The sequence below is a fragment of the Acomys russatus genome, chromosome 26 (genome assembly GCF_903995435.1).
Source record: "Acomys russatus chromosome 26, mAcoRus1.1, whole genome shotgun sequence".
NCBI classification, from domain to species: domain Eukaryota; kingdom Metazoa; phylum Chordata; class Mammalia; order Rodentia; family Muridae; genus Acomys; species Acomys russatus.
This window is the reverse complement of record NC_067162.1, coordinates 21,825,355-21,852,103: the sequence shown is the minus strand read 5'-3', so window position 1 is coordinate 21,852,103 and position 26,749 is coordinate 21,825,355. Positions and strand designations below refer to the sequence as shown.

Here is a 26,749-nt window from a genome sequence, read left to right as displayed (position 1 = left end):
TGTGGTGTCAGGGCCCTCATAAGAGGCAGCGTGCCTCCTCCCTCTGCTCTCTACATAGTAAAGAGAATGAAGCAGATCAGGAAAGCCCACACCAGCAGCTTCCCTAACGGCACTCAATTCCAGACTTCCCTCCTCCTAGAACCCCAAGCACTCATAAGTGATGAACTATCTGTCCAGAACCAGACTCCAGACGTGAGACAAGCCTTTCTAGAGTAAGCAAGCTACAATCCGTAGAACCACAGAGATTAGGTCTAAGGTACTGGAAGGAACACATAAGTCCCATTAGGAACAGGGAATAGAATAGACAGTTACAAATGGATGGGGGAGCTGTAATGGGAGGATCAGCTGGGGAAAGGAGGGAAGATGGGGATGAGGGAGGAATGTAGGCTCAATTTTCTTAACAATTATACTTTATTATGAACTCACTAACAGAGTGTACCTCACCGACAACCCGACTAACCCAAACAATAGGAAAAGGAAAGTAAAGAACACAATAATGGCTGGGCGTGGTGGCGCACGCCTTTAATCCCAGCACTTGGGAGGCAGAGGCAGGCAGATCGCTGTGAGTTCAAGGCCAGCCTGGTCTACAAAACTAGTCCAGGACAGCAAAGGCTACACAAAGAAACCTTGTCTCAAAGAGAGAGAGAGAGTGGCCGGGCGTGGTGGCGCACGCCTTTAATCCCAGCACTCGGGAGGCAGAGGCAGGCGGATCGCTGTGAGTTCGAGGCCAGCCTGGTCTACAAAGTGAGTCCAGGATGGCCAAGGCTACACAGAGAAACCCTGTCTCAAAAAACCAAAAAAAAAAAAAAAAAAAAAAGAAAGAGAGAGAGAGAGAGAGAGAGAGAGACCACAATAATGAAACCTTAAGGATATCAGTTCCAAGGAACAATTCTCCTGGCACAGTCAGCAGGATCTCAGCAAACCCACAATTCAACTAAGGTTGCTGCTGGAACCTGGAACAGCAGCTGAGGCCCAGAGCCCAAAGCCTTGAAGCCTTCCCTGGAGCAGTTCTGTCTAGGAGCATCTCTCAAAGTGTTGGTGAACAGCCAAAACAATCCCACAATCCCAAGTCCTCTCTAAAGCCTCTTGTCTCGAGTCTCTACTAGGATGCTTTCAGCTGGCATCATCCAAGCTCCCCAACGAAGTGGTTCGACAAGTCTGTTCCCCATCCCACACTTGGGATCAACACAAAAACACATTTATCTCTCCTATAGAGGAAGTAGAGGGAGGACAGCTAAAAGTAAGGGCCATTGGAAACCTAATACAGTAGAAGCTTCCTAAATATATACATTTATAATGGTGATCTAAATGAAATCACCAAAAAATGGGGAAACAGAGCCCCAACTAGCCCTCTCTCCCCCCCCCCTTTTTGTTATTTTTCGAGACAGGGTTTCTCCATGTAGCCTTGGCTGTCCTGCACTCGCTTTGTAGACGAAGCTGGCCTTGAATTCACAGTGATCCATCTGCCTCTGCCTCCCGAGGGCTGGGATTAAAGGCATGCATCACCACGAATAAAATAACTCTTAATGACATTCTGCTATACTCATAGACCAGTGCCTTCCTTGTTCAGTCATCATCAGAGAAGCTTCCTCCTGCAGCAGATGGAAGCAAATACTGAGACCCACCAGCAGATATTATGCAAAGAGTGAGAGACCTTGGAACACTCAGCCCTAAATGGGATGTTTCCATCAAATCTCTCCCCTTGGGTCTCAGGGAACACCAACAAAGATATGGAAAAAGTGTAAGAGCCCAAGGGGTTGTAGGATACCAAGAAAACAGTGCCCTCTAAATCAACGTGACCAAAGCTTACATGCACTCACAGAAACTGAGGCAATACACACAGGGTCTGCACCAGTCTCCACCAGGCCCTTTGTGTATATATATTATGGCTTTTAGTTTAAAGTTTTATGGTATTCCTGAGTGTGTGAATGAGTGGGTTTCTATTCTCTGTGTAGTCTTGACTGTCCTGGACTCGCTTTTGTAGGCCAGGCTGGCCTCGAACTCACAGTGATCCGCCTGCCTCTGCCTCCCAAGTGCTGGGATTAAAGACATGCCCCACCACACCCTGCCAGGTCTCTATTTCTTGTTCCTTCTCTTGGGTTCCTTCTGTTTGTTTGTCTTGTCCAATTCCAATATTTTAGTTTTTGTTTTACTGTTTTATTTTTATTTAAAAAAAAAAAAAAAAAAAAGACAAAACGCCCTGGTGATGGAAATGCTTGGTCTCTTGCATGTGATATCAATATACAAGCCTTACTCCTTTGATAAACATTTTTTTCATTTTATTCATGTGGAGCGTGAGGGGGCCGGGGTAGGAGAGCATGTTAGATCCCCTGGGTCTAGACGCAAGTTGTTGTGAACAATGGGAAATGAATTCAGGTTTAATCTCACTCATGTGTGATTAAAACTTTATAGAGCAAGGGCTGTAGAGATGGCTTAGTTAAGAGCTCTGCTGCTCTTCCAGAGGTCCTGAGTTCAAGTCCCAGCAACCACATTGTTACTCACGACCATCTACACTGTGATCTGATGGCCTCTTCTGGCAGGCAGGCATGCATGCAGCTAAAGCACTCATATAAAATAAATAAATACATCCAACAACCAAGCAAAATGGGAGATTTTTAAAAACTATCAGCAGGAGCCAAGTGTGGTGGTACACGCCTGTAATCCCAGCATTCAAGGAGGCAGAGGCAGGCAGATCTCTGTGAGGTCAGCCAGTCTACAAAGTGAGTCCAGGATAGCCAGTCAACACAGCCAAGGCTACACAGAGAAATACACACACACACACACACACACACACACACACACACACACACACACACACACACGGGCTGGGGAGATAGCTCCAGGATTAAGAGCATTGCCTAGTTCTATTCCCAGCACCAACAGGACACTTGACAAGTGTCCGTAACTCCAGTTTCAGAGGATCTGATGCCCTCTTCTGGCCTCCATGAGCAGTTGACAGTTACATCAGCAGTGCAAATAGATAGACAGACAGACATATACCCATATGCAGTAAATAAAATTAAAAATAAAAGTAAATAAAATTTTTTAAAAATATTGAAGAAATTCTGCTTGTGTGATACTATGCTACATGTTTGTTGAGGCAGACGGGCACAGAGGATCTCTGTTGACTGCTTCTTCTGACTGCACTTGAGTCTGGTGCTCTCAGTAACATTGCCTCTATTTTCATCTTGTGTTTGGAGACCTGTTTGTCTTAGTTTCCTGAGACAGGATTTTATTGTGTAACCCAGGCTAGCTTCAAACTCACTTCAATCCTACCTCTGCCTCTTGAAAGCTGGGTTTACAGGCGTGTGTCCCACACCACACCCAACTTAGCATTCTGTTGTTGTTGTTTAATGAGACAGTGCTGTTGAAAGGCTCAGCATGAAAAGGCACTTGTCAGAAGCCCTGATCACCTGAATTCAATGCCCAGAACTCACAGAACGAAAGGAAAGAATCAACTCGTAAAAATTGTCCTATGAAGCCGGGCGTGGTAGTGGCACACGACTTTAATCCCAGCACTCAGGAGGCAGAGGCAGGTGGATCTCTGTAAGTTCGAGACCAGCCTGGTCTACAAAGCAAGTCCAGGACAGCCAGGACTACAAGAGAAACCCTTTCTCGAAATACCAAAAAAAAAAAAAAAAAAAAAAAAAAAATTGTCCTATGAACTCTACATGCATACTGTGGAACACGAAGACACTCTCACATAAGTAAATGTAAAAGAAAATAGTTTAACTAAACTAGACAGGTCTCTGAGAGGCATAGAGCTCTTGCCTAGAGCTCAGATTCAAGCTCTAATAACCGCAAATAAAGAGACAGAAATTGACTTTCTTTATAAAGGGCAGACAGCCAAGTACAGAAGCCAAGGCTCTGGGCATTTCCACCTTCATTCAATGAACTGAGAGCCTGAAGCGCCTCAAACACTTCTGAAAGCTAGCCTTGAGGTTGCAGCCAGGGATTAATGAATGCTCAGGCTGGCCCTCTCTCTTGTCCTACGGTCCCTCACACTCCTCAGTCTAAGAAACTCTGGGATCACTCGCTATGAAAATGAATGCAGGGACAAAGATAATGAGGCCAAATAGCTTTGGCCCACTGCCCCTTAGGACAAAGATGCCAAACCTCTTAACGCTCTTTCCAGGAGGAAGAAACCGTGTTTAGTTTGGCCAAGGGACCATGCCTAAAAATAACTGGATAAACGGGTTGGCAGAGAGCCAAGCTGGCTCGGAACTATGTTGTAGGGTTAGGAAGCTGCTGTGGTCCAAGGTTAACACCAGCTAAAAACTACAATTCCCAGAGTGTCCTGCGGCCTGTGCCAACAGGATGGTCATGTGATCCAACCTCACGTGTTTCTAGAGTCCGCTCCGGAAAGACGCTTTTGAGGTTTGTGTGGGGAGGTACGGGCGGCGCAAGGTGGGGTTGTAGGATTCCTGGGTCTTTGGAATCCCCTATCAATGGTGAGACCAGGTCCCAGCAAGGCTCCGGAGTCATCTCTGTTGCACCGGCCCAGCCACGCCCTAGCCTGGCGGCTCTCCACTATGTCCTAGGCCGGGATCGAGTCAGCTCCCGAGACAAGCACGCAACCCATCGATTTTATTCCAGGCTTGGGGCTCACCCCAACCCACCCTAGCTGGGTGCTCCCTGCCACACCCCCCAATGCAACCCAAACCTCGTGTTTCAATGCTGGCCCCAGGCTGGACTGAGAAGCGTGTGAGGTTTGTTCCATCTCCGATCTAAGCATGTGTGCATCTTACTTACAGTACTGGCCTCGCCAACTGCTCACGGTGACCTTAATGTACTATTTTTCCTCCATGGGCGTTTTCCCTGTCTGATCTGGCACCCTGGGCTATTCGTAACTACTCGGAGTAACCCCACCACCACCACCTCCTCCATGCTCGTAGCCAGTCGCAAAGGCCAGTCTCTACTGACTAAAGATTTTAGGTAAAGCCTCGAGAAAAACTTGAGGCCAAATAGGGATGTGAGGAGACTCGGATCCCATCCCTTTAGGCAGAGGAAACAGCCCTCTTCTAGGATAGCAGGTAAGTTTCAAGCAGTGGGGCTGAGTAATTGGGGTAGGGGTGAGCTGCCAGATTAGTGAGAGTGGGTCCAGGGGATGAGATCACTCAACCTGAGCTTTTGGTGTGGTTGCCGGAGGGCCTGGGCAGATGGCCCAGGACTGGGGCAAGGGCGCTTAAAGGGAAACCTGATTCCTACAGAGACTTAGGGTCATGTGACCTTGACGTCCGGTTCTGTGGCATGAGCTATATGGACTGGATGGCCTTAGAACTCTCTGGAGCTATGCCTGGACCTGGGAACTCCCCAGACTGCCTTCCCTACTCATCACTGTAAGATTTTGCTGAGTTGCTGGCGGAGGGGGTGCGGAGCTTGCGTAAGAGGAAAGAGTCTGCGGCTAGACTAGTGTTTCTGATTCCGGCCCGGCAGAGGTGTGTGGACCAGGACTGTGTGTGTTCCTTAGTTACTTGATGGCAGATGTCCCAGAGCACCTTCACGGTTTTTTTTTCCCTTTTTGGGATAATGTCCCCAGCTTTGTCCATCATCAGAAGGTACACCTGGGAAGTGCCCCCCGAGGGCCTAGGTAGCCATTCTAGACACCCACAGTCATACACTAGTGGGATGGGGTGGACAGTGGTTGCGGCTAAAGAATTGCCTTTTGGGGGAAGGAAATGGGATTTTTGTTTTGTTTTGTTTGTTTGTTGAGACAGGGTTTTTCTGTGTAGTCTTGGTTGTCCTAGACTCACTTTGTAGACCAGCTGGCCTCGAACTCACAGTGATCCGCCTGCCTCTGCCTCCCAAGTGCTGGCATTAATGGCGTGCCCCACCACGCCTGGCAGAAATGGGATTTTTTTTTTAAAGATTTATTTATTTATTATTATGTATGCAGTGCTCTGTCTGCACATACGCCTGCAGGCCAGTAGAGGGCATCAGATCACATTACAGATGGTTGTGAGCCACCATGTGGTCTCTGGAAATTGAACTCAGGACCTCTGGAAGAGCAGTCAGTGCCCTTAACCTTTAGCCGGGCAGCCACCTCTCCAGCCTGGAAATGGGATTTTTAAAATTACAAATAATGAGTATATGAATGAATAAACATGCCACGGCTCCTGTGTTGAGGTCAGAGAGCAACCCGTAGGAGTACATTCTTTCCACCACATGGGTCCTAGGGGTTAAAATGAAGGGGTTTTGTTTGTTTGTTTTTTGTTTTGGGTTTTTTTTGTTTTTGGTTTTTGGGTTGTTTTGTTTTGTTTTGTTTTGTTTTTCAATTTTTTTGAGACAAAGTTTCTCTGTGTAATGGCCCTGGCTGTCCTGAACTCTCTTTGTTGACCAGGCTGACCTCGAAATCACAGTGATCCCCCTGCCTCCCGAGTGCTGAGATTAAAGGCGTGCGCCACCCCTGCCCGGCTAAAGTGAAGTCTTAATTGGAAGCACTTCTACCCATTCAGCCATCTTAGGAGCCCCAGAGTGGAGGTTGTTGGGGATTGTCTCTCCTAAGCCTCAGTTACAGTAAGTGAAGGCTCCACCCTCACCTAGTGCTGACTAGCATCAACATTGTCTTCAGGGACCATGAAAGCACTTAGAGGGCCTTACCCAAGGCCGTGAGTTAGGAAGTGGAGATGTTAGCTTTCAGCCCTCTGAGTCTAAGAGGAGAGCACTGCTTGTCCCATCGTGTGTGTGTGTGTGTGTGTGTGTGTGTGTGTGTGTGTAAGTTTTGTTTTTGGAGACAGGGTTGTACTATATAGTTCAGTACTAGCTGTGTGTTCCAAGTGGACATTAAACTCAACAACAGTCCTCCTGCCTCAGCCTCCCAAGTACTGATATTACAGGCATGAGCCACAGTGCGCTCCTTAGGGCTGTTCTTGGTGTGAGCTTAGATTTGGCTCTTTAAGAAACATCACTCAGGAGCCGGGCATGGTGGCACACGCCTTTAATCCCAGCACTCGGGAGGCAGAGGCAGGCGGATCGCTGTGAGTTCGAGGCCAGCCTGGTCTACAAAGCAAATTCAGGACAGCCAAGGCTACACAGAGAAACCCTGTCTCAAACAAACAGAAAAGAATTATTTTCAGGCCAGTGAGATAGTTTGGGCTGCTAAGCTGCGTGGCCTGAGTCAGTCCCCTAACCCCACACTGTGAAAGGAGAGAACTGATTTCCAGAGTTGCCTTCTGACCTTCACACAAAAGCACATACATTCATAAAACAAAGAAATATAAGTTTAAAAATTCTTTTCCTTCCAGGCAGTAGTGGCTCACACCTTTAATCCCAGCACTTGGGAGGCAGAGGCAGGCGGATTTCTGTGAGTTCGAGGCCAGGCTAGTCTACAAAGCCAGTCCAGGACAGCCAGGGTAACACAGAGAAACCCGGTCTCAGAAGAAAAAAAAAAGTATTTTCCTGCTGGGTGTGGTGGCACAATCCTTTAATCTCAGCACTCAGGCAAAGGCAGAAAGAAGTGTTTCGGTGACTTCAAGGACAGCCAGGACTACATACAGAGACCTTGTCTTTATTATTATTTTTTTTTTAATTAAAAAAAGTTTTCGTAGCTGGGTAGTGGTGACATATGCCTTTAATCCCAGCACTTGGGAGGCAGAGCCAGGCAGATCTCTATGAGTTTGAGGCTGGCCTGGTCTACAGAGCAAGTTTCAGGACATCTAGATCTATTACACAGAAAAACCCGGGCTGGAAAAACAAAAACAAAAAAAGTTTTCCTGAGGACTGATGCGGCAGGAGTTGCCAGGTGGGAAAAGAGTGTTGACCTGAATTTTGGAAGGCGTTGAAAGCCACACAGTTTGATGTCTGGGTTGACAGGAAGCGTGGTGGGTCGAAATGCATTGAAACATCCGTAGTTCTTCATAGCAGCTCCTGTGGGGACAGACAACCTGGCTGCCAGGTGGATCTAGGTCCAGACTGTGTTGCAGCTTGCTTCTGGCCCGTCCTGGCTCAGTGCTTTGATTTCGCTGAACCTTCTGATCACAAGGCTGCCACAAGATCAGAGGCTCTCTGACGTGTCCACCACACACCTGTCCCCCGGGGCCTCTCCAGGTGCTGACATTTTTGTACTAGGACTCTTCATGCCCTTTACTCTCTTAGCAGTGCTGCGCATAGGTAGACAAGTCCCCGTCGCTGAGCTGTATCCCCAGCCATCCACTCTTTTTTTTTTATTTATATATATATATATATATATATATTTTTTTTTTTTTGGTTTGTTTCTTTTGTTTTTTGTTTTTTTGTTTTTTGAGACAGGGTTTCTCTGTGTAGCCTTGACTGTCCTGGACTCACTTTGTAGTCCAGGCTGGCCTCGAACTCACAACGATCCACCCGCCTCTGCCTCCCAAGTGCTGGGATTAAAGGCGTGCGCCACCACGCCCGGCTCATCCACTCTTTTATAATTACAGTCTTATTTTACTTTTACCTGTCTGGCCTATAAGAGTGAAACAAGGCAGATGTGTAGATGACATGTTTTCTGTGTGAGTCACTCACACTATGTGTGACCTCAGTGCAGCATTCTGAACAGAGCAGCCCTGCATCTTAGCCACGTGGCACTCCTGCCTCGCAGTCGATTAGTGCCTGGTACTTACACTAGCCATGTGAAGTTGTTTCACTTTTTTGTGCCCCAAATTCCCTGTTTCAGGATAAACATAATATCTGTCTTTGTCTTACCTAGGTTGACGAGAGTTTCCCCCAGACTAGCAACCCTGAAGGGGCAGATCTTCTCTTAGCTACCCCAGGAATGTGGCCGTGAGGTAGAACCCAACAGCTTTCGGAAGAAAAGAAGTCTTGGGCCATGGCCCAAGTCAGCATCAACAGTGACTACAGCGAGTGGGGCTCCAGCACTGATGCTGGGGAGCGGGCCCGTTTGCTCCAAAGTCCCTGTGTGGATGTGGTACCCAAGAGTGAGGGGGAGGCACCTCCTGGAGATCCAGACAGCGGCACCACTTCTACTCTTGGAGCTGTCTTCATCGTCGTCAATGCCTGCCTGGGTGCAGGTCTGCTCAACTTCCCAGCAGCCTTCAGCACTGCTGGGGGCGTGGCATCTGGCATCGCCCTGCAGATGGTGAGTGCACTGGCAGCCCATGGGCTCTTTGATTTGCAGGGGAGGGCTTTGAATCAGAGATGACAGATAGAGGACATATGCTGTCACTCTTCCTCCCCTTATAAGTGATAGACATTACCAGTCGATTCCAGAACTATCTTTTAAACTACCACTCAAAACCAGTAGAGGAATATGAAAAGAGAAAAGAGGGAGGCAGAGGCAGGCAGATCACTGTGAGTTCGAGGCCAGCCTGGTCTACAAAGTAAGTCCAGGATGGCCAAGGCTACACAGAGAACCCTGTCTCGAAAAACCAAAAAAAAAAAAAAAAAAAAAAAGAAAAGAAAAGAGAAAAGAGAAAGGAAGAAGAGGGGCCGAGAATGAAGTCTAACTCAGGTATCAGAACTCCTCATGCTAAGACCACTTAAGATTTTGAAAATAGGGGCTGGAGAGATGGCTCAGCAGTTAAGAGCACTGTCTACTCTTCCAAAGGACCCGGGTTCAATTCCCAGCCACCATATGGCAGCTCACAACTGTCTGTAATTCCAGTTCAAATGGATCTGACACCCTCATGCTAAAATAAAAAAAAAAAAAGATTTTGAAAATAAAAAAATTAAACAAAATAAAGATTTTGAAAATCTTCCCAACAGTCAGAGAAGTTTTAATATCATTTGCATATCTAAGGGGTTTGGCTTTTGAAGCGGGCTTTTTTTTTTTTTTTTGAAGATTTATTTATTTATTACTATGTATACAATGTTCTGTTTGCATGTACACTTGCCACACCATAGAAGGCACCAGATCTCATTGTAAATGATTGTGAGCCACCATGTAGTTGCTGGGAATTGAACTGAGGACCTTTGGAAGAGCTACCTCTCCAGCCCCTGAAACAGGCTTAGGTAGCAAAGGCTGACCTTGAATTTTCTATGTAGCCAAGGATGACCTTTAACCTCAGATCTTCCTGCTTTTATACCCTGAGTGCTAGGATTACAGATAAGTGCCACCACGCTCGGCTTTATGCAGTGCTGGGGGACAGTCTCAGGACTTCATGCGTGCTAGATGAGTGCTCTACCAACTGAGCTACACTCCCCAGCCCCTGCATACTTAAGATTTTAGGTATTATATATTGATTTTTGTGGTTATGTTTAAATAAAAAAAATAAGACCCTTATGTTTTAGAATATTGAAATGTTCACTAAAAAAAATTTAAAAGATTGTTTGTACTGGCTTCAAAATACAATGGAAAGGTAATAACATAGGGGAGAGGGGGAATCTGCCACAAGAGCTATGTAATAGTGATGCATGTCTGTACTCCCAGCGCTCAGAGGGTTGAAGCAGAAGGACCTTCGTGAGTTCAAGGCCAGCTTGTACCACATAGTGAATTATAATCCAACCTAGGCTACCAAGTGAGACTTTTTCTCAATAGTCAAAGGGGCAGGGACGGGGTTTAAAGAAAGAAAAGAAAGCAAAAAAAAAAAAAAAAAAATTCATAGATTGCTGAATTTGAAGCTGTTTGGGGTCCACCCTATTGTCAGTTTGTGTGGATGCTTAAAATTTCTAATGAAACTCATTTTTTGTTGTTTTTTGTTTTTTAGTTATTTTATGTGTCTGAGTGTTTTGCCTGCATGCATGAATTTGCACCACATGCATGCATGGCCAGTCGAGGCTAAAAGACGGTTTCAGATCCCCAGAGAACTAGTGTACAGATGTTTGTGAACCCCCATGTGGGAATTGACCCCAGGTCCTCTGAAAGAGCAGCCAGTGTCCTTAACCACTGAGCCATCTCTCTAGCACCTGAAATTCATTTTTTTAAAAAGACAAATTCATGGCCGAGGCAGGAGGATCACTGTGAGTTCAAGGCCAGCCTGGTCTACAAAGCAAGTCCAGGACAGCCAAGGCTACACAGAGAAACCCTGTCTCGAAAATAAATAAATAAATAAAAAGACAATTTGAACTTGGCAACCTCTAGTTGTCTGTTAAAATTGTTCTGCAAGATAAGACCCATTTGCAGACCTGCTTTGGACACTGGCGTGGGAAGTGCCAGCAGTGAACTCACCCCACCCCACCCCACCCCCACCCTCATGTGTTCTGCTTACAGGGCATGCTGGTTTTCATCATTAGTGGCCTTGTCATTCTGGCCTACTGCTCCCAGGCCAGCAATGAGAGGACCTACCAGGAGGTGGTATGGGCAGTATGTGGCAAGCTGACCGGCGTGCTGTGTGAGGTAGCCATCGCAGTCTACACCTTTGGAACCTGCATCGCCTTTCTCATCATCATTGGGGACCAGCAGGACAAAAGTGAGATGTCGTCGTCCCCCCGTTCCCCCCCCCCCCCAGTGCCCTCCTTATCTCTTTCCCCTTGGCCTAAGGGTCCTGGGCTAGAGGAGAAAGAGTGCTACACACTAGGCCCCGCCCTCTCTGCAAATCCTGCTTCTTAGATGGACTTCCTGGTGAAGCAGGAGGGGCCACACCCTGATTGGCCTGGTATGACATTTCCCTCCTTTTTTTTTCCTGTGCAGTTGTAGCTGTGATGGCAAAGGAGCCTGAAGGGGCCAGTGGCGGCCCCTGGTACACAGACCGCAAGTTCACTATCAGCCTTACTGCCTTCCTCTTCATCCTGCCCCTGTCCATCCCCAGGGAGATCGGCTTCCAGAAATATGCCAGGTTCGGAGGTCCCAACCCAGCCTGGGCCAGACAGAGACTCTGATCAAAGGCACCTGGAGAGCCATTTCTGGTGGGGAGCCCCTCTCCTCCATGGCATCTTCCTTGGGGAGCAAGAATTGGCAAGCCAGGGGGCAGACCGGAGCTGGCAGGATCCTAGGCCCAGGACTTGGCTTTTCCATTTAGATCAAGGAATATAGTGGCCCTTTGAACCCCTGAAAGGTTGCAATCTAAATGCCCTTGTCAAAGAAGAGGTTGCCTGGCAGTGTAAAGGCAGATGCTGGCCTGGGCGTTGGTTTTTCTGGAAGCTGGAAGTGGGTGATCTTAATGGGTGGGGTTTTTTGGTTTTTTGTTTGTTTGTTTGTTTGTTTGTTAGAACTCAGAGAAAGGCAAAAGACTGGCTCCCTAGCCCCATTATCTGAGAGGCTGTGGGCGTTGGGGCTGTTTCACGCTTGGCCATCTGTGAGGTTTCCTTAAATGTTAGCACTCCAGTATCTGCACTCTTCCCCTTTGCCCCAGAATCTCTCAGTTCTCAGAGGCCAGCCACACGGGGTAGCCAGCTGTGAACCCTTGCCACACCTGGGCTGCTCAGGCTGGGCTTGGAGCCATGTGCCTTGGAGCCCAAGTTCCTGGATGTAGTCTCTGAGCTAGCATAGTTCCCCGTGGCTGAAATGCTGACAGGCTCCATCCTCCCCATGCCAGATCTGAAGCTTAGTTTTCCCCAATCATTCTTTGCTGCAGTTTGGTCCCTAGCGCAAGACTGGGCACTTCTGGGCATAGCCTTGGGACAAGCGGGGCTGGGACTGGGAGTAGGAAGTCAGTCTCTCCTCCTCGGCAGCTTCCTGAGTGTTGTGGGTACCTGGTACGTCACCGCCATTATAATCATCAAGTACATCTGGCCAGACAAAGAGACGCGCCCAGGGGACATCTTGACCAGGTAGGTGAGGGTCTGTGGGAAACACATGGGTAGAAGCTGTTCCCCAGGCCAGGCATTTAAGGATCACACAGGTGCCCTTCCTGAGGCTCCTTAGCTCAGTGACACTGACTCACCAGTGGTAGGAAAGAGGTGAGAAAAGCCTGTATTTTTTTTTTTTAACCTAGAAGGAAGAATGATAGTCTGAGGCAGGAAGACACTCAGTCACTTACATCTCACAGGTGCCACAGTGCTCTGCAAGGTCCCAGCTTGGGGAGACTACCAGGGGGAACATTACACATTTTTCCAGTTAGTCTTTTCGGATTTGTCAGGCTGGGTGTCATGTAGCCCAGGCTGGGCTTAAACTCACTATGTAGGCTGGCCTTGAACCCCTGACCCTCCTGCCTCCACCATCCCAGGTGCTGGAGTCACAGATACACACCACCACACCTAGCTTTCCGGCCCCCCTCCTCTTTTTTTTTTTTTTTTTTTTTTGAGACAGGGTTTCTCTGTGTAGCCTTGACTGTCCTGGGACTCACTGTGTACAGCAGGCTGTCCAGTCTCCCTTTTAAAGAAACAACTCAGAAAAGCAAAGTCTCAGGGGGCAGAAAATCTGGACTCTGGTCCTAGGATGACCTTTCGGAGCCCGTGTCCTGAGCCCACGTGTAGAATGCTGGTTGTTGGAGGTTGACGGATGGATGAAGAGTGAGGGCAGTAGGGACAGTTGGCGGTGCTGTGGGATTCACAGGCCGGTTCACATTGTGTTTGCCCACAGACCAGCTTCCTGGATGGCCGTGTTCAATGCCATGCCCACCATCTGCTTTGGATTTCAGGTGCCAGCACCAGGGTCCCTGCCGTCCCGTCAGCTCACTCCCCCACACTGGGAAGGACCCCAGATTATAGATAGGATGGTGGGATTCCCAGAAGAGTAGATGAACCAAGGGCCCCTGGCTTGCCCCTTATCCCTGGGACCTTTGCCCCCAAGGTACCTCCCTATGAAACCTGAGGGTGAGGCCACTTCCCCACTGTGATCATACATACTTCACCTGGACAGTGCCACGTGAGCAGCGTACCCGTCTTCAACAGCATGCGGCAGCCGGAAGTGAAGACCTGGGGTGGAGTGGTGACAGCTGCCATGGTCATAGCACTGGCTGTTTACATGGGCACAGGTGAGTGCTCCCCTCCAGAGGCCAGGCTTAGAGTCCTCCCAGCCCTTCAGGTCTCCAAGATTTCTGGTCCAGCTTTCCTAGGAATGCTCTGCATCCTTAACCCAGAGAGCACTTCTTTCGACACGGATTTTACCTTTAGTCCCAGCACTTGGGAGGCAGAGGCAGGCAGATTGCTGTGAGTTCAAGCCCCGCCTGGTCTACAAAGTGAGTCCAGGACAGCCAAGGCTACACAGAGAAACCCTGTCTCGGGGGGGCGAAAAAAAAAGAAGTTAGGAGACCAGTGCAGAAAAGCAGGAGTGTGTGGACTGGTGGGCTCCAGCAAGGGGTGTCAGGGTAGGGAGTGAGGCATCTGCCCTTGCTTACTGCTTTCTGAGGCTCACCTCCCAGGCTGCTACAAGCTTTCTGAATGATGTTGCTTCTAGCAGGAGTAGACACTCCATTCCTCACCCCCCGAGGACTGCCTGACCTCACCCCTTGTCCTTGCCCATAGGCATCTGTGGCTTCTTGACTTTCGGAGCTGCAGTGGATCCTGATGTGCTCCGGTCCTACCCGTCCGAGGATGTGGCTGTGGCCATTGCCCGGGCCTTCATCATCCTGAGTGTGCTCACCTCCTACCCCATCTTGCACTTCTGTGGGCGGTGAGCCCCTTCCCCCACTCTGTCCAGAGCCCCTGGGAGCCAGCACAATCCGTGGCCTTATGTGGAACCTATTTAGAAGCCCACAGAAAGGATCTCAGTCTAGGAGGCCTTTCCCCGTACTCCACGCAGGGTCTCTTGGCTCCAGAACATTCTGTGAGCCCTGTGAGGCTCTCCAGTCCAGATCCTTTTCTGAGCTTTTATATGGACCCAGCCAGCCTTTTGGATACCCCCAAACTATTCCTCTTATAAAGGGAATAATGGTGTCCATGAACAGCCAAAGCCCATAGCGACCAGGAACAGCGCTGGTCACAGATAAGGGCCCAGGCTCAGGGATCTTGCCTCCATGCACTAGCCAGAGAATCCTGAGCCTCTCCTCATGTGAGCAGGGCTGTGGTGGAAGGCCTGTGGCTGCGCTACAAGGGGATGCCAGTGGAGGAGGACGTGGGGCGGGAGCGGCGGCGGCGCATCCTGCAGACACTGGTGTGGTTCCTGCTCACCCTGCTGCTGGCACTGTTCATCCCTGACATCGGCAAGGTCATCTCAGTCATCGGAGGCCTGGCAGCCTGCTTCATCTTCATCTTCCCAGGTGCACATGCCCCCCCCCCAGGTGCCCCCATCTCTACCCCACAGCAGGACCTCCCCAGCCTCAGCTAGGGACTGGCAAAATTAACCACCAGTCTCTGTTGCTCACTGGCATAGCTCAACTACATACTGTCATGTCAGCATTGAGTCCAGGAGAGAAGGTTGTGATCTGTTTTACTGATGAGATGCAAGGCTAGAGTCGAGGTTCTCAACCTGGGGGCCCACCAACCTTTTCACAGGGGTTGCCCATCAGATATCCTGCATATCAGATATTTATATCATGATTCATAACAGTAGCAAAATTACAGTTAGGAAGAAGCAACAAAAATAATCTTATGAGTAGAGTGGGTCATCATAACACAAATTGTGGGCCAGGCATGGTGGCGCACGCCTTTAATCCCAGCACTGAGAGGGTAGAGGCAGGCGGATCTCTGTGAGTTCGAGGCCAGCCTGGTCTACAAAGCGAGTCCGGGACAGCCAAGGCTGTTATATAGAGAAACCCTGTCTTGAAAAACAACAACAACAAAAAACCACAAGAAATTGTATTGAAGGATCACAGCATTAGGAAGGTTGAGAACCACTGGGCTAGAGTTTTCAGACTTGCCCAGAAGCTAACAAGCTCAACTGTTGACAGCCCATTTGAAGCCCCATAGACCCAAGTCCAGGATCTCTATTCACCCTTCAATTTGGTATGTTTACCCTTGACTTGGGATCCAGCTAGTTTATTCCAGTCCAGAGGGAAGGAAGCCCTGAGGTGGCACCTTGAGAGTGAAGTCATGAGACCCGAGTTGTAGACATGGCTCAGCTGTGGATCCCCAGAAATCGCCCTTTCTGCCTGGCTGAGTGTTGTACCCAGCTTGCTTCTCTGTCCAGGAGCCTCTTCAAAGCCCTTCCCACTGGACGTGGAGCAAGGGAGCCATGCCTGCTCTGGAGTAGGCAAGATGGTGTGAGCCAGCACTAGTCACTATTCATCGAGTCCCCTTGGCTCAGAGTCCCGAATGTAGCCCAAGGGGTGCCTTGTCACCTGCTGGCCTGTCTTGGGAGAGCAGAGGCTGGGTGTCCAGCTGAGTGGTTTGTGGTGGAGGACCCGAATTTCCAAATGGAGAATAAACGGGCTCTTCTCCATCACCACCACTGCCTCTGGGCCAGGGGGTAGCTAGGCTGACGGGGAGAGAGAACCTCTGTCTCCTCCATACTCAGGGTTGCCTCTTTCCTTCTAGGACTGTGCCTCATTCAAGCCAAACTGTCAGAGATGGAGGAGGTCAAAGCTGCCAGGTAAAACAGAGCCAGCCCAGCAGGCTTTCGGGGAGATGAAAGGGGGCCTTAAAATAGGCAAGGGGTCAAAGACCTGCACACTTAAAATTGTGAGCCTTTCTGGGCTGTGGCACACGCTGCAACCCCCACACTTGAGGGCTGAGGTGAGGTCACTAGGGCTCTGAAGCCACTGATGCTGTGCCAGGTACTTTCTACCAGACGCCATCTAAAGAGAGAAGCGTTTTCAGCTTGCCGTTTGAGGGCACAGTGTGTCATGACGGCAGGGCTGTGAGGCATTTGTTCATGTGTCCCTAGTCAGGGAGCAAAGATATGACAGTGGCATTCACCTCACCTCCATTTTCTCTCATTTAGTCAGGACCTCAACCCACGGCCCCCATTCAGGGTGGGGCTCCCCTCCTCAGTTAAACCTCTCTGGAAATGCCCTTGTGGACACACCCTAGGCCATTCCAAATCCAGTCAAATTGACTGAAAATGAACCATCACACAGCATAGTGAGAACCAAGCCAGCCAGATCTACATAGCAAGACTTTGGTCTCAAAAAAGAGGGAGGGAGAGCCAGGCACAGTGGTGCACGCCTGTAATCCCAGCACTTGGTAAACAGAGGCAGGGGGATCTCTGTGAGCTCAAGGCCAGCCTGGTCTACAAAGTGAATCCAGGACAGCCAAGGCTCACAGAGAATCCTTGTCTCTAAGAATGCTTGCTGTTCTATCTTAAAGACCAGCAAGTTCAGATCCCAGCTCCCATGTAATGAACCAGGCCCCCCGCAAGTGCCTGTAACCCCAGCTCTAAGGGGTCTGATGTACCCTCCTGGCCTACACACACACACACCTGCACATGTGCACACACGCTCAACAGACACACTCACACAAATAAAAAGTTCTTGGTGCATAGTGTAACTTAGTAACAAGCCATAGGCTTGTCATGTGTCAAGCCCTGGGTTCAGTCCCTAGTATCGCTCCCCAAATTATGAGGCTCTAATGTATATTTTTTGCAATGGGTAGTCTGAACTACTCATAGCAATTTATGTACTACTGAAAGGCTTTAGAAGGAAAAGGTTGGGAGTCCCATGCCCATGATTAGGCACACCCATATCCCAGTACCTAGAAGCCAGGGACAAGAATATTTCAAGAGTACAAAGTCAATCTGGGCTACATGAGTTCAAGCTAGCCTGGGCTATACAGTGAAACCTTGTTTCAACCAAAAAAGGAATGGTGAGTTTCTTCTCTCATAGCCTGTTCCCTACCTTACCCATCTCCTCAGACATCTCTCTTTTCCCTATGGGCTATGACCTTAACTGTGTGTGTGTGTGTGTGTGTGTGTGTGTGTGTACAGAGAGCTATGAGCTATGCAGTGTACACAGACACAGGGGTTTGTGTGTGGTTTTGCTGTTTCGGGTGGAAAGATTACAATGAGTTTAAATCCAGCCTGGACTGATGAAGGAGACCTTGACTCAAACATTTACCACTACCAGAAGTCACCTGGTGAAGGAAAAACACATCGCTTCTGTATAAGTGTGTTTCCCTGAGTAATAGTTGAAAAAGGGCCAGGCTTGGTGGCCCTTTAATCCCAGCACTCAGGAGGCACAGGCAGGTGAATTGCTGTGAGTTCGAGACCAGCCTAGTCTACAAAGCGAGTCCGGGACAGTCAAGGCTACACAGAGAGACCCTGTCTCGAAAAACCAAGAAAAAAGAAAAAGAAAAAAGGGTCCCATGGTCTAAGAAGAACTATTTCAGGGCTGGGGATGTCATTCAATGGACCATGACAGAAAGAGGAGAGAGAGATGGGAGGGAAGGAAAAGAAAATAATTTTATTCTGTATACTTCTATTTCACTACTTGGGAGGCTGAGACAGGAAGGTAATGGGTGCCAGGCCAGCCAAGATTATACAGTGAGACCTTGCCTAAAACCACAAAACAAAGTTATTTATTATAAAATCTCAAAACAGACATATCCTAAGAAAATAAATCTGGCTGGGCGTGGTGGCGCACACCTGTAATCCCAGCACTCAGGAGGCAGAGGCAGGTGGATCTTGTGAGTTCAAGGCCAGCCTGGTCTACAAAGGGAATCCAAGATGGCCATGGCTACACAGAGAAATGCTGTCTCAAAAAAAAAAAAAAAAACAAGCAAACAAACAAAGAAAAGAAAGAAAGAAAAAGAAATCTGGGCGTGGTGGCTCACACCTTTAATCCCAGGACTTAGGAAGCAGAGACAGGCAGATCTCTGTAAATTCAAGACCAGCCTGGTCTACAAAGAAAGTCCAGGACAGCCGAGGATACACAGAGAAATCTTATCTTGAAAAGCCAAAAAAAGAAAAAAGAAAAATTGCCCTTTATCTCAGTGCCAGTGATAACCCCTGGCCATTTTTGTTATACATGATTGCTTCTTTTTTATTTATTTGTATTATTTTGAGTATTCTCTCCCCCGAACCCCCCCATCCGTGTGTGTGTGTGTGTGTGTGCGTGTGTGTGTGTGTGTGTGTGTGTGTGTGTGTGTGTGTACATGCACACAGTGGCCAGGTGCCCAGTTCCCCTGGAGCTAGAGTTACTGGTGCTTGTGGGCCTCCTGATGAGGACCTGTGTGAGAAGACGTGACCTTAGCCTCTGAGCCATCTCTCCAGCTCCGTGCCTTCTGCTGCTTTTTAAGTGAAATAGATCTCATTCCCTGTCACCTGCTTTCCCCTGAGCAGCTGTCTCCTATGGCCCTGTCTTCAGTGTTAGGCCCCCTAGGTGTCCTTCTCCTAAACTGTGAACTAGGGTCACATACCCTCGGATGCGAAAGTCTTTGGGAACCCTGAGTGCGTCACCCTCAGAAGTAGGGTGACTGATGATATTGGCTGCTATAGATTCAGGTCTACAGAGACATGAAAAACGTGACTGAAACCTTCTCCTGTCCTCTGCCCTACAGCTGGTGGGCACTGGTCAGTTACGGAGTCCTTCTGGTCACCCTGGGAGCCTTCATCTTTGGCCAAACTACAGCCAATGCCATCTTTGTGGACCTCTTGGCATGAACGCTGCCTCCCTGAAAACGTGACCAAGAGCCATCTCTCAGAGCTTTGGAGCCACCCCAAATCTACGTCCTGTTCCAGCTGGCGAGGTGACAATCTGGACCCCTTTTTCCAGGAACAGTCATGAGATAATCAGCCTCAAATCGGTGGACAGCTCCCGCCCAGCTGCCTTTTTGGTCCCCAGCTCTGGCCTTGACATGGATGGTGGCTGGAGGTCCCACATCACAGGAGATCCCCCTTTTCCCAAGCATCAAGTCTTTGGGACCTGTGACTGGAGAGGGTCAGTGAGTCTCAGAAGAGAGTCCATTCTGACTTCCCACTGGGAAGAAACAAAATGCATATGTGCAGGGCTGGTATCCTCCACAGAGCAAGTGAGGGCTGTGCTCAGTATCAGGGTTTAGTGCCTGCCCGTGTCTCTCAGAAGCCAATGATGGCTTCTCCTGGGACCTGGCAACTTCCAAAGGACGCTGACATCATTTAAATGTTCATTCACTCTGGGTCCCCTGTGAGTCTCTGGAAGCTTCCCAAGCCTTTAGGGCCCCTACCCTAACTTTGTTTTTATTTTATTTTGGTTTTTCCAAGACAGGGGTTTCTCTATGCACTCTTGGCTGGACTGGACTCTCTTTGTAGACCAGGCTGACCTAGAATTCAGAGATCCACCTGCCTGTCTCCCGAGTGCTGGGATTACAGGCATGCACCACCTCACCCAGCTCCTACTCTGACTTTGTCCAAACCTAATGGTCTAGGTTGGGTATCCTTCTCCTGTGTCCCCAGATATCACAAAGTCTAATGTTTACAGATGGTGCCAGCCTGGCTCTGGAGCTAGGGGCTGCCATGCCACGGTGCTGTGTGTGCTCCTCCGTTAGCTTTTTGCATAGGTAGAGGGTGTATTTGTCTTTTCTCGACTCCAGATAGGCCTGTCTTTTTCAGAGAGGTTCAGGGTGGCTCACAGGAGGGGCTTGGGACCTTTTAGACTCTCCTTCCTGGCTGGGCTGCCCAAGGTTTGAGTGAAGTTCCAACGCTATTTAGCCTGTCCTCCCTTCCCCAGCTAACCCTAGCCCAAGGACCCAGAAGGATGTTAGACTGAGGCCCCTGGACATTTCCCTTACTGTCTCCATCTTGGCTGTTCCCTGTATTCCCTCCCACCCCTCACCCCCTGCCCTACCTCTTCTCGTTCATTCATGGATGGCTTTTGTTATTTGGCAGGGGAGAGGGGGGGATGGCACCAGACCCTGTCCCATCAGCTTGCCCAGCTGCACACATCTGTGAGGCCAGGGCCTCAGTACCTGAGAATCCCACTGAGGCCTACCTATCCCAGGTGAGGGCAGGCCAGACACTTTCTATTTTAACTATGTTGGCCTACAAAAACTACCTTTTGTAAGTCCTAGGCACAGAGTTGGATCGACTTGGTTTATTCTACCTAAAACACCTATCCTAGAGGTGAGAGGGACCCTCCCCAGCAGGCCCAACTCAGGTCAGTCCAATTGAAGAGGCAGAGGCTCAGCATCCAGACCAGCTGGGTGGTTCTTTTCCGGCTCATCCCTGGTACCCCTGCTCTCTGTTCCCACTATGCTGGTTTTTCTCTGCTCCAAGTGCTGCCTTTCCGGGGTGGCCAGACATAAAGCTGGGACAGGTAGCTAGCACCCAGCTTCCGCTTGACCTCAGGACCCCCTTCCCTCCCTCTCCCTTGCCTTTCCTATCCAGTTTCTTGTCGGTGTTTTTCTACTCAAGCACACTTGGAGCTGTGAGGATGGTCAATAAAGGGATGTAACACTGCTAACCTAACCTGTATCTTATTTGTCTTGTGCTTGGGACAGAGTCTAGGCCATAAGCAGCAAGAAGGGGCCTGGGGAAGGACCTGTAAATGGCACTTGGCTATCTGAAACCAGGAATGGCACCAGTGGACACTCTTTTTGTTGTTGTTGTTGGTTTGTTTGTTTGTTTCTTTTGTTTTATTTTGTTTCTCGAGACAGGGTTTCTCTGTGTAACAGCTCTAGCTGGCCTGGAACTCTCTCTGTAGACCAGACTGGCCTGGAACTCACAGAGATCCTCCTGCCTCTGCCTCCTAAGTGCTGGGATTAAAGGTGTGCGCCACCACTGCCCGGCTTCGGTGGGCTCTCTTTGCAAGCAGGAGTCCACAAGCGGCCTCTCGTTCCTGCTTCCTTTCCTCACGGTTGCCCCCACTGGCTGGAGAGGGTCTTTTCTGAACGCTGCTTCTGTCCTCAAGCTGTCGCCTGCATCTCCATGCCCTGAGCCAGCCCCTCTGATGCACATCCTTTCCTGACTATAATCTTGGCTTGACCATCAAACTCCTCAGCATCCCTGGGTCTGTCAGGCAGACAGGCTCTGCTTGACTGGGTAGTGTCAGGCACTGCACCCAGCATGCCAAGAAGATGGCAAAACAGACTTCAGCTTTATCCCAGGGTAAATGCCAAGCAGTCATAGAAATCTGGTTGAAAGATGTTAAGTCCCAAAGAGGGAAAATAAGAGTGTTTGGATTGGGCAGTAAAAGCTTTCTGTCACTGGAACAAAATACCCAAGTCCATCAACTTACAAAGAGGGAGGGCTGGAGAGATGGCTCAGCAGTCTGCTCTTTCAGCAGTCCTGAGTTCGATTCCCAGCAACCACATGGTGGCTCACAACCATCTATACTGGGATCTGATGCCCTCTTCTGGCATGCAGGCCTACATGCAGACAGAGTAGTCATATATGTGTAAAGTAAATGAATCTTAAAAAAGAAAAGAAAAGAAAGAAAGGGGGAGGAGGTTTATTTTGGCTCAGGATTTCATAGGGTTTGGTCCTTAACCACTTGGCCTTGTTGCTTGGGTTGTCAAATTATGTCATGTCAGGTACACATGGCTGAGGAGACATCATAGTGGCCAAGAAGAAAAAAAGACAGGACAGTCAGCTAGGCATGGTGGCACACGCCTTTAATCCCAGCACTCGGGAGACAGAGGGAGGCAGGTTGCTGTGAGTTCAAGGCCAGTCTGGTCTACAAAAAGGAGTCCAGGACAGCCAAGGCTAACACAGACCCTGTCTCGAAAAACCAAAAAGAAAAAGAAGAAAGGAAGGAAGGAAAGAACAAACTCAGAAGTGGTCAGTGTAGGTGACCCTTGCATGGGTGGAGAAGAACACCCAAGGTAAAACTCTGGATGCATCTATGGCTCCCCTTTAGGATTAGGGTGCTCGCATGGTGCCCACCCCCTTGCTGCTCCAAAAACACTCAAATGAGGGGGGAAACTCTTCAAATGGACTAGTGAAGCAGAAGAGCTTTGGCCCTTTGCTCCCTCTTGCCTGGGGGTGGGACCATACTCCCCAGGAACAGAGGGTAGAAATGTAACACCCACGCCCCACCCAGGAATTGTCCCTATCTTAAATGTGCCATGTCTTCCCAAGAGACTGTAAGCTCCATGGTAGCTCTCCTGGATTAGGCATCAGCCTGGTGCCTGACCCACAGGAGTCAGGTGCTCAGCATCCGTTGGACTCCCCCAATTTGCTAATGTTTTATCGCGCCAACTACATCTAGGTACACAAGGCTCAGCAGGAGGAGTTAAATAGTGAGCTGGGGTTGCACAGGTCACAGGTCAATGGAGCCAGACAGCGTTCTTTATCAGACATAAGTCAACAAGAACCAGAGAGCACCCTCAGCCAGCCTGATGACCTCTGACCCCATAGGGCAAGCTAGGAACTCACAAACCCCAGTCAAGCACGTACTCAGACCTCAGAACCCTCAGATCCTCTCCCCCAGCCAGGTCAGGCGCCTGCTGGCTAGAAGCCTGTTTATCTAAAGGGATCTTAGTCACTGTCCTCATTTGCATAACTCGTTGGGCGACGCTGAGTCATCAGGACAGTGGCTTGAGGGTTGGGAGTACTGGCTGGCGGGGTGGGACAGGACGGAAGAAAAGGAAAAGCTCAAAAAATAAAACAAAAAACAAAACAAAACAAAAAGATAAAAAGCCGGGCGTGGTGGCGCACGCCTTTAATCCCAGCACTCAGGAGGCAGAGGCAGGTGGATCGCTGTGAGTTCCAGGCCAGCCTGGTCTACAAAGCGAGTCCAGGATGGCCAAGGCTACACAGAGAAACCCTGTCTCGAAAACCAAAAAACAAAAACAAAAACAAAAGGAAAAGCTCTTTCTTGCACTCTAATATGCAAGCAAGTCATAAGTGAAAAGCTACCTGGGGTCTCTAGGCTGAGATTCAGCGCATCTGAGGTCCAGGCCATGAGGCAAGGCTTCTGCTCTTAACCACACTGAGCAACTGAGGACCTGGTGGATGGAGCAGTCTTGGGCCTCAGTCAGATATGGATTGATTCCCGAAGGTGCCCCTTTCCCGGCAAGAACTCAGGGAATTAGCGGGGGGGGGGGGGGGAATAGGGGGGGCAGTGGGGGTGGTAGTGCATATCTTTAATTCCAGCACTCTGGGAAGAGGCCAGCCTGGTCTACAAAGTAACTCCAGGACAGTCAAGGCTACCTTCGTGTCAGGAAAAAGACAAACAAACAAAAAAAAACAAAAGAAAAAAGAAGAGAAGAACTCGAGGAATTGATTTACTTTTCTGAGCCTCCTTTCCCTGAGATATTGGGGTAGGGGTGGGGGCGAATGGCGTCACCTTATAGGTGAAGACATTTGAAATCTACCTGGCAGATAGATACTGTGTTCGGTGTTCTTTGCATCGAAAGGAATGGGCAGCTGCAGTTTCTCTTTCAGCAGATAGAGGTCACTCTTGCATAATTTCTGCCTATGGAGTTGGCGCATTAGCGCCCTCAGACACCAGGTCTCTTGAGTCAGTGGAGTCCCTGTAATTTGTATTTAGAGTTAGTCCCTCATACTAGGGCAGAGCCACCTCAGAAGCCACAGTCTCCAATCTGATGTGAAAATCAGAGTGATCAAACAATTCCAGAGATTAATTGTGGACGTGTAATATGGTTTCTCAATTTCTTCTCAGGAGGACACAGGCACTGACTGACTGGCTGAGGTGAGCCCCCAGGCCACCACCTCTGGCCTCTGGCCTCATCTTTGACTCAAGCGCCTCTGTGACTGGATAGGAGCCAGGCTCCAGCTGAGAAAGAGCTTTTGTTGATTGATTTTGGAGTTTTGAGACAGTCTTACACTGCAGCCCAGGCTGACCCTGACAGGGCAGCCCTACTTCCTCAGTTTTCCAAGTGCTGGGATTGCAGTTGTATAGCACCTGGCCTGGCTAAGCAATGTGCTCATATATTACATACATATACATTTCATCCCGACAGCAGTTGCCCCCTCCCTCCCCTCCCCCAGCCTACCCCCCACCTCTCTCTCCCCTCTCAGGCCAGATTAACTCCCCTCCCTTGGAATTCCTTCTTCTTCTTTTTTTTTTTTTTTTTTTTTGTTTGTTTGTTTTGTTTTTGTTTTTCAAGACAGGGTTTCTCTGTGTAGCCTTGGCTGTCCTGGACTCATTTTGTAGACCAGGCTGGCATCGAACTCACAACAATTCTCCTGCCTCTGCCTCCCGAGTACTGGGATTAAAGGTGTGTGCCACCATGCCTGGCCCTAATTCCTTCATTCTTGTTCCATGTACAATCTAGGAATTGCATGTGGCCCCAGAGATTTGCAGAGGTCCGGCGGGAAGAGGTAAGGAGCCCAAATCAGGATAGGTATGTGGGATTCTACCCGTGGACTGGTAGGACCTCAGTCTCTCCCTCCCTACTTTGCTGCTCTGAAAAGCTGACAAAGTGACTCTAACCTTCTGGAACCATAAGCTGTCGAATTAAATCCTTTGTTGTCTTGGCTATGGTGTCTCCTTTTTTTTTTTTTTTTTTTTTTTTTTTGGTTTTTCGAGACAGGGTTTCTCTGTGTAGCCTTGGCCATCCTGGACTCACTTTGTAGACCAAGGCTGGCTTCGAACTCACAGCGATCCACCTGCCTCTGCCTCCTGAGTGCTGGGATTAGAGGCGTGCGCCACCACGCCTGGCCTTATGTGTTTTCTGATGGTGATGACCCACAGCTTGAGAATCGCTGCCTCAGAGCGTAAAGAATCTACCATACAAGCCTGAAGGTCTGGGTTCGATCCCTGGAACCCATAAAAGTAGAAGGAGAGAATCAACTCCACAGTTCTCCTGTCACATGCACATGTCACCCACCCCTCCCTGAGAGAGAGAGAGAGAGAGAGAGAGAGAGAGAGAGAGAGAGAGAGAGAGAGCGCACTAGATTCCCCAACTCAAATCCATAAAGTGTCCTAAGATCACCCCCAAGAACTGAGTTAGCGCCATACAGAGCAGAAAGGTGAGAATTCTGAGGGAGTGGAATGGTATGTTCATGAAGGGAGGCTACAAGGAGCAGTTCCACACCCCCCACTGCCATGGACCTTCCACAAAGGGACCTCCAACCTTTGCAGCAAATCTTCCTCTAATTCAACCGCTAGGACAAAGTTCTTTCTGGACAGAGCCCCAGCTCCCAGCGTGACTCCAGCACTGACCTCCATGACCCTGGGAAGGTCCCTCCTCAGTGAAACAGAATGGTGAGATTCCATGGTTCCTTCTGAAAAATACATTAAAAGAAAAAAAAATCTTCCTACCCCTGCCACGCCCCAGTTCTCAGGAGTTTCTCCCCACTCTATCTCTCACGGGTTAGCTGCCTTTTGAAGTCTATCTTTCAGAGATTAACTGCCCACTGAAGCTAGGTGGGATACACAAAACCTCCCTTTCTGAGCACTCCCTAGACCCAAGTTACTGGACAAGGTCACACCTGGAAGGGCACTAGTCAGAAATGCTGACCAAAACAAAAACCAGACTCAAGCCCTGTTAATCAGCGTGGACACTTTGATCGGGGTATGTCTCCCCTTTAGAGCCACTGGGCTGAAACTCTCGCCAGTCTCTGTGAACTAGTTAAGTTGCACACAGCCCAGATTCCAGAAGTGGCTGCTTTTCAAGACCCCAGACAGCAGAGGCACCCATGGGACCTAGGAACTTTGCTTGAAGAACTGTAAGAAAGATATGATTTCTTACAGGGTAAGACAGTCATTGAAAGGCAAGAGCCTACCTACCGTCTTCCAACACTCTGACGTGTTGCTTGAAAAGCGTTTACCCTGTCCCTTGGCCTCTGCAGTTAGTAACAACATTGGAACTATTACTGTCCTCCTAGTTCTGACAGATTCTATTGTCACTGGTGTCCTCTCCCAGTTCTTTATTGCAGGCCTTGTAAGTAGCAGTCCTCCCACGCTTGCACTTTGAAAAGAACAACTAAGAAAAAAGAAGTGGAAATGGGTGGATAAAGAAGCATTGAAGTGCGGGTGTGGTGGCGAACGCCTTTAATCCCAGCACTAGGGAGGCAGAGGAAGGTGGATCACTGTGAGTTCGAGACCAGCCTGGTCTACAGAGAGAGTCCAAGACATACAAGGCTACACAGAGAAATCCTGTCCTGAAAAACAAAACAAAGAAAGAAAGAAAGAAAGAAAGAAAGAAAGAAAGAAAGAAAAGAAAAGGCATTGCCTGAGTCCAAGTGTTTGAG

The 26,749-nt window shown here is 49.1% G+C and overlaps 1 protein-coding gene across 2 annotated transcripts; it reads left to right on the top strand.

Moving 5' to 3' along the window:
* Nucleotides 1-8,647: 8,647 nt before the first annotated feature.
* Slc38a7 (solute carrier family 38 member 7) lies at nt 8,648-19,751 on the top strand. Of its 2 annotated transcripts, XM_051168931.1 has the most exons (10): nt 8,648-9,058; nt 11,129-11,327; nt 11,549-11,693; nt 12,529-12,627; nt 13,379-13,436; nt 13,658-13,772; nt 14,263-14,410; nt 14,797-14,996; nt 16,213-16,267; nt 19,171-19,751. In XM_051168931.1, exons 1-10 carry the CDS (start codon nt 8,789-8,791, stop codon nt 19,271-19,273), a joined length of 1,392 nt encoding a protein of 463 aa, XP_051024888.1. In that variant the 5' UTR covers nt 8,648-8,788; the 3' UTR covers nt 19,274-19,751. The 2 variants fall into 2 exon arrangements, with proteins under 2 accessions (XP_051024888.1, XP_051024889.1); XM_051168932.1 differs by lacking the exons at nt 14,263-14,410; nt 14,797-14,996; nt 16,213-16,267.
* The last annotated feature ends 6,998 nt before the right edge of the window (nt 19,752-26,749 follow it).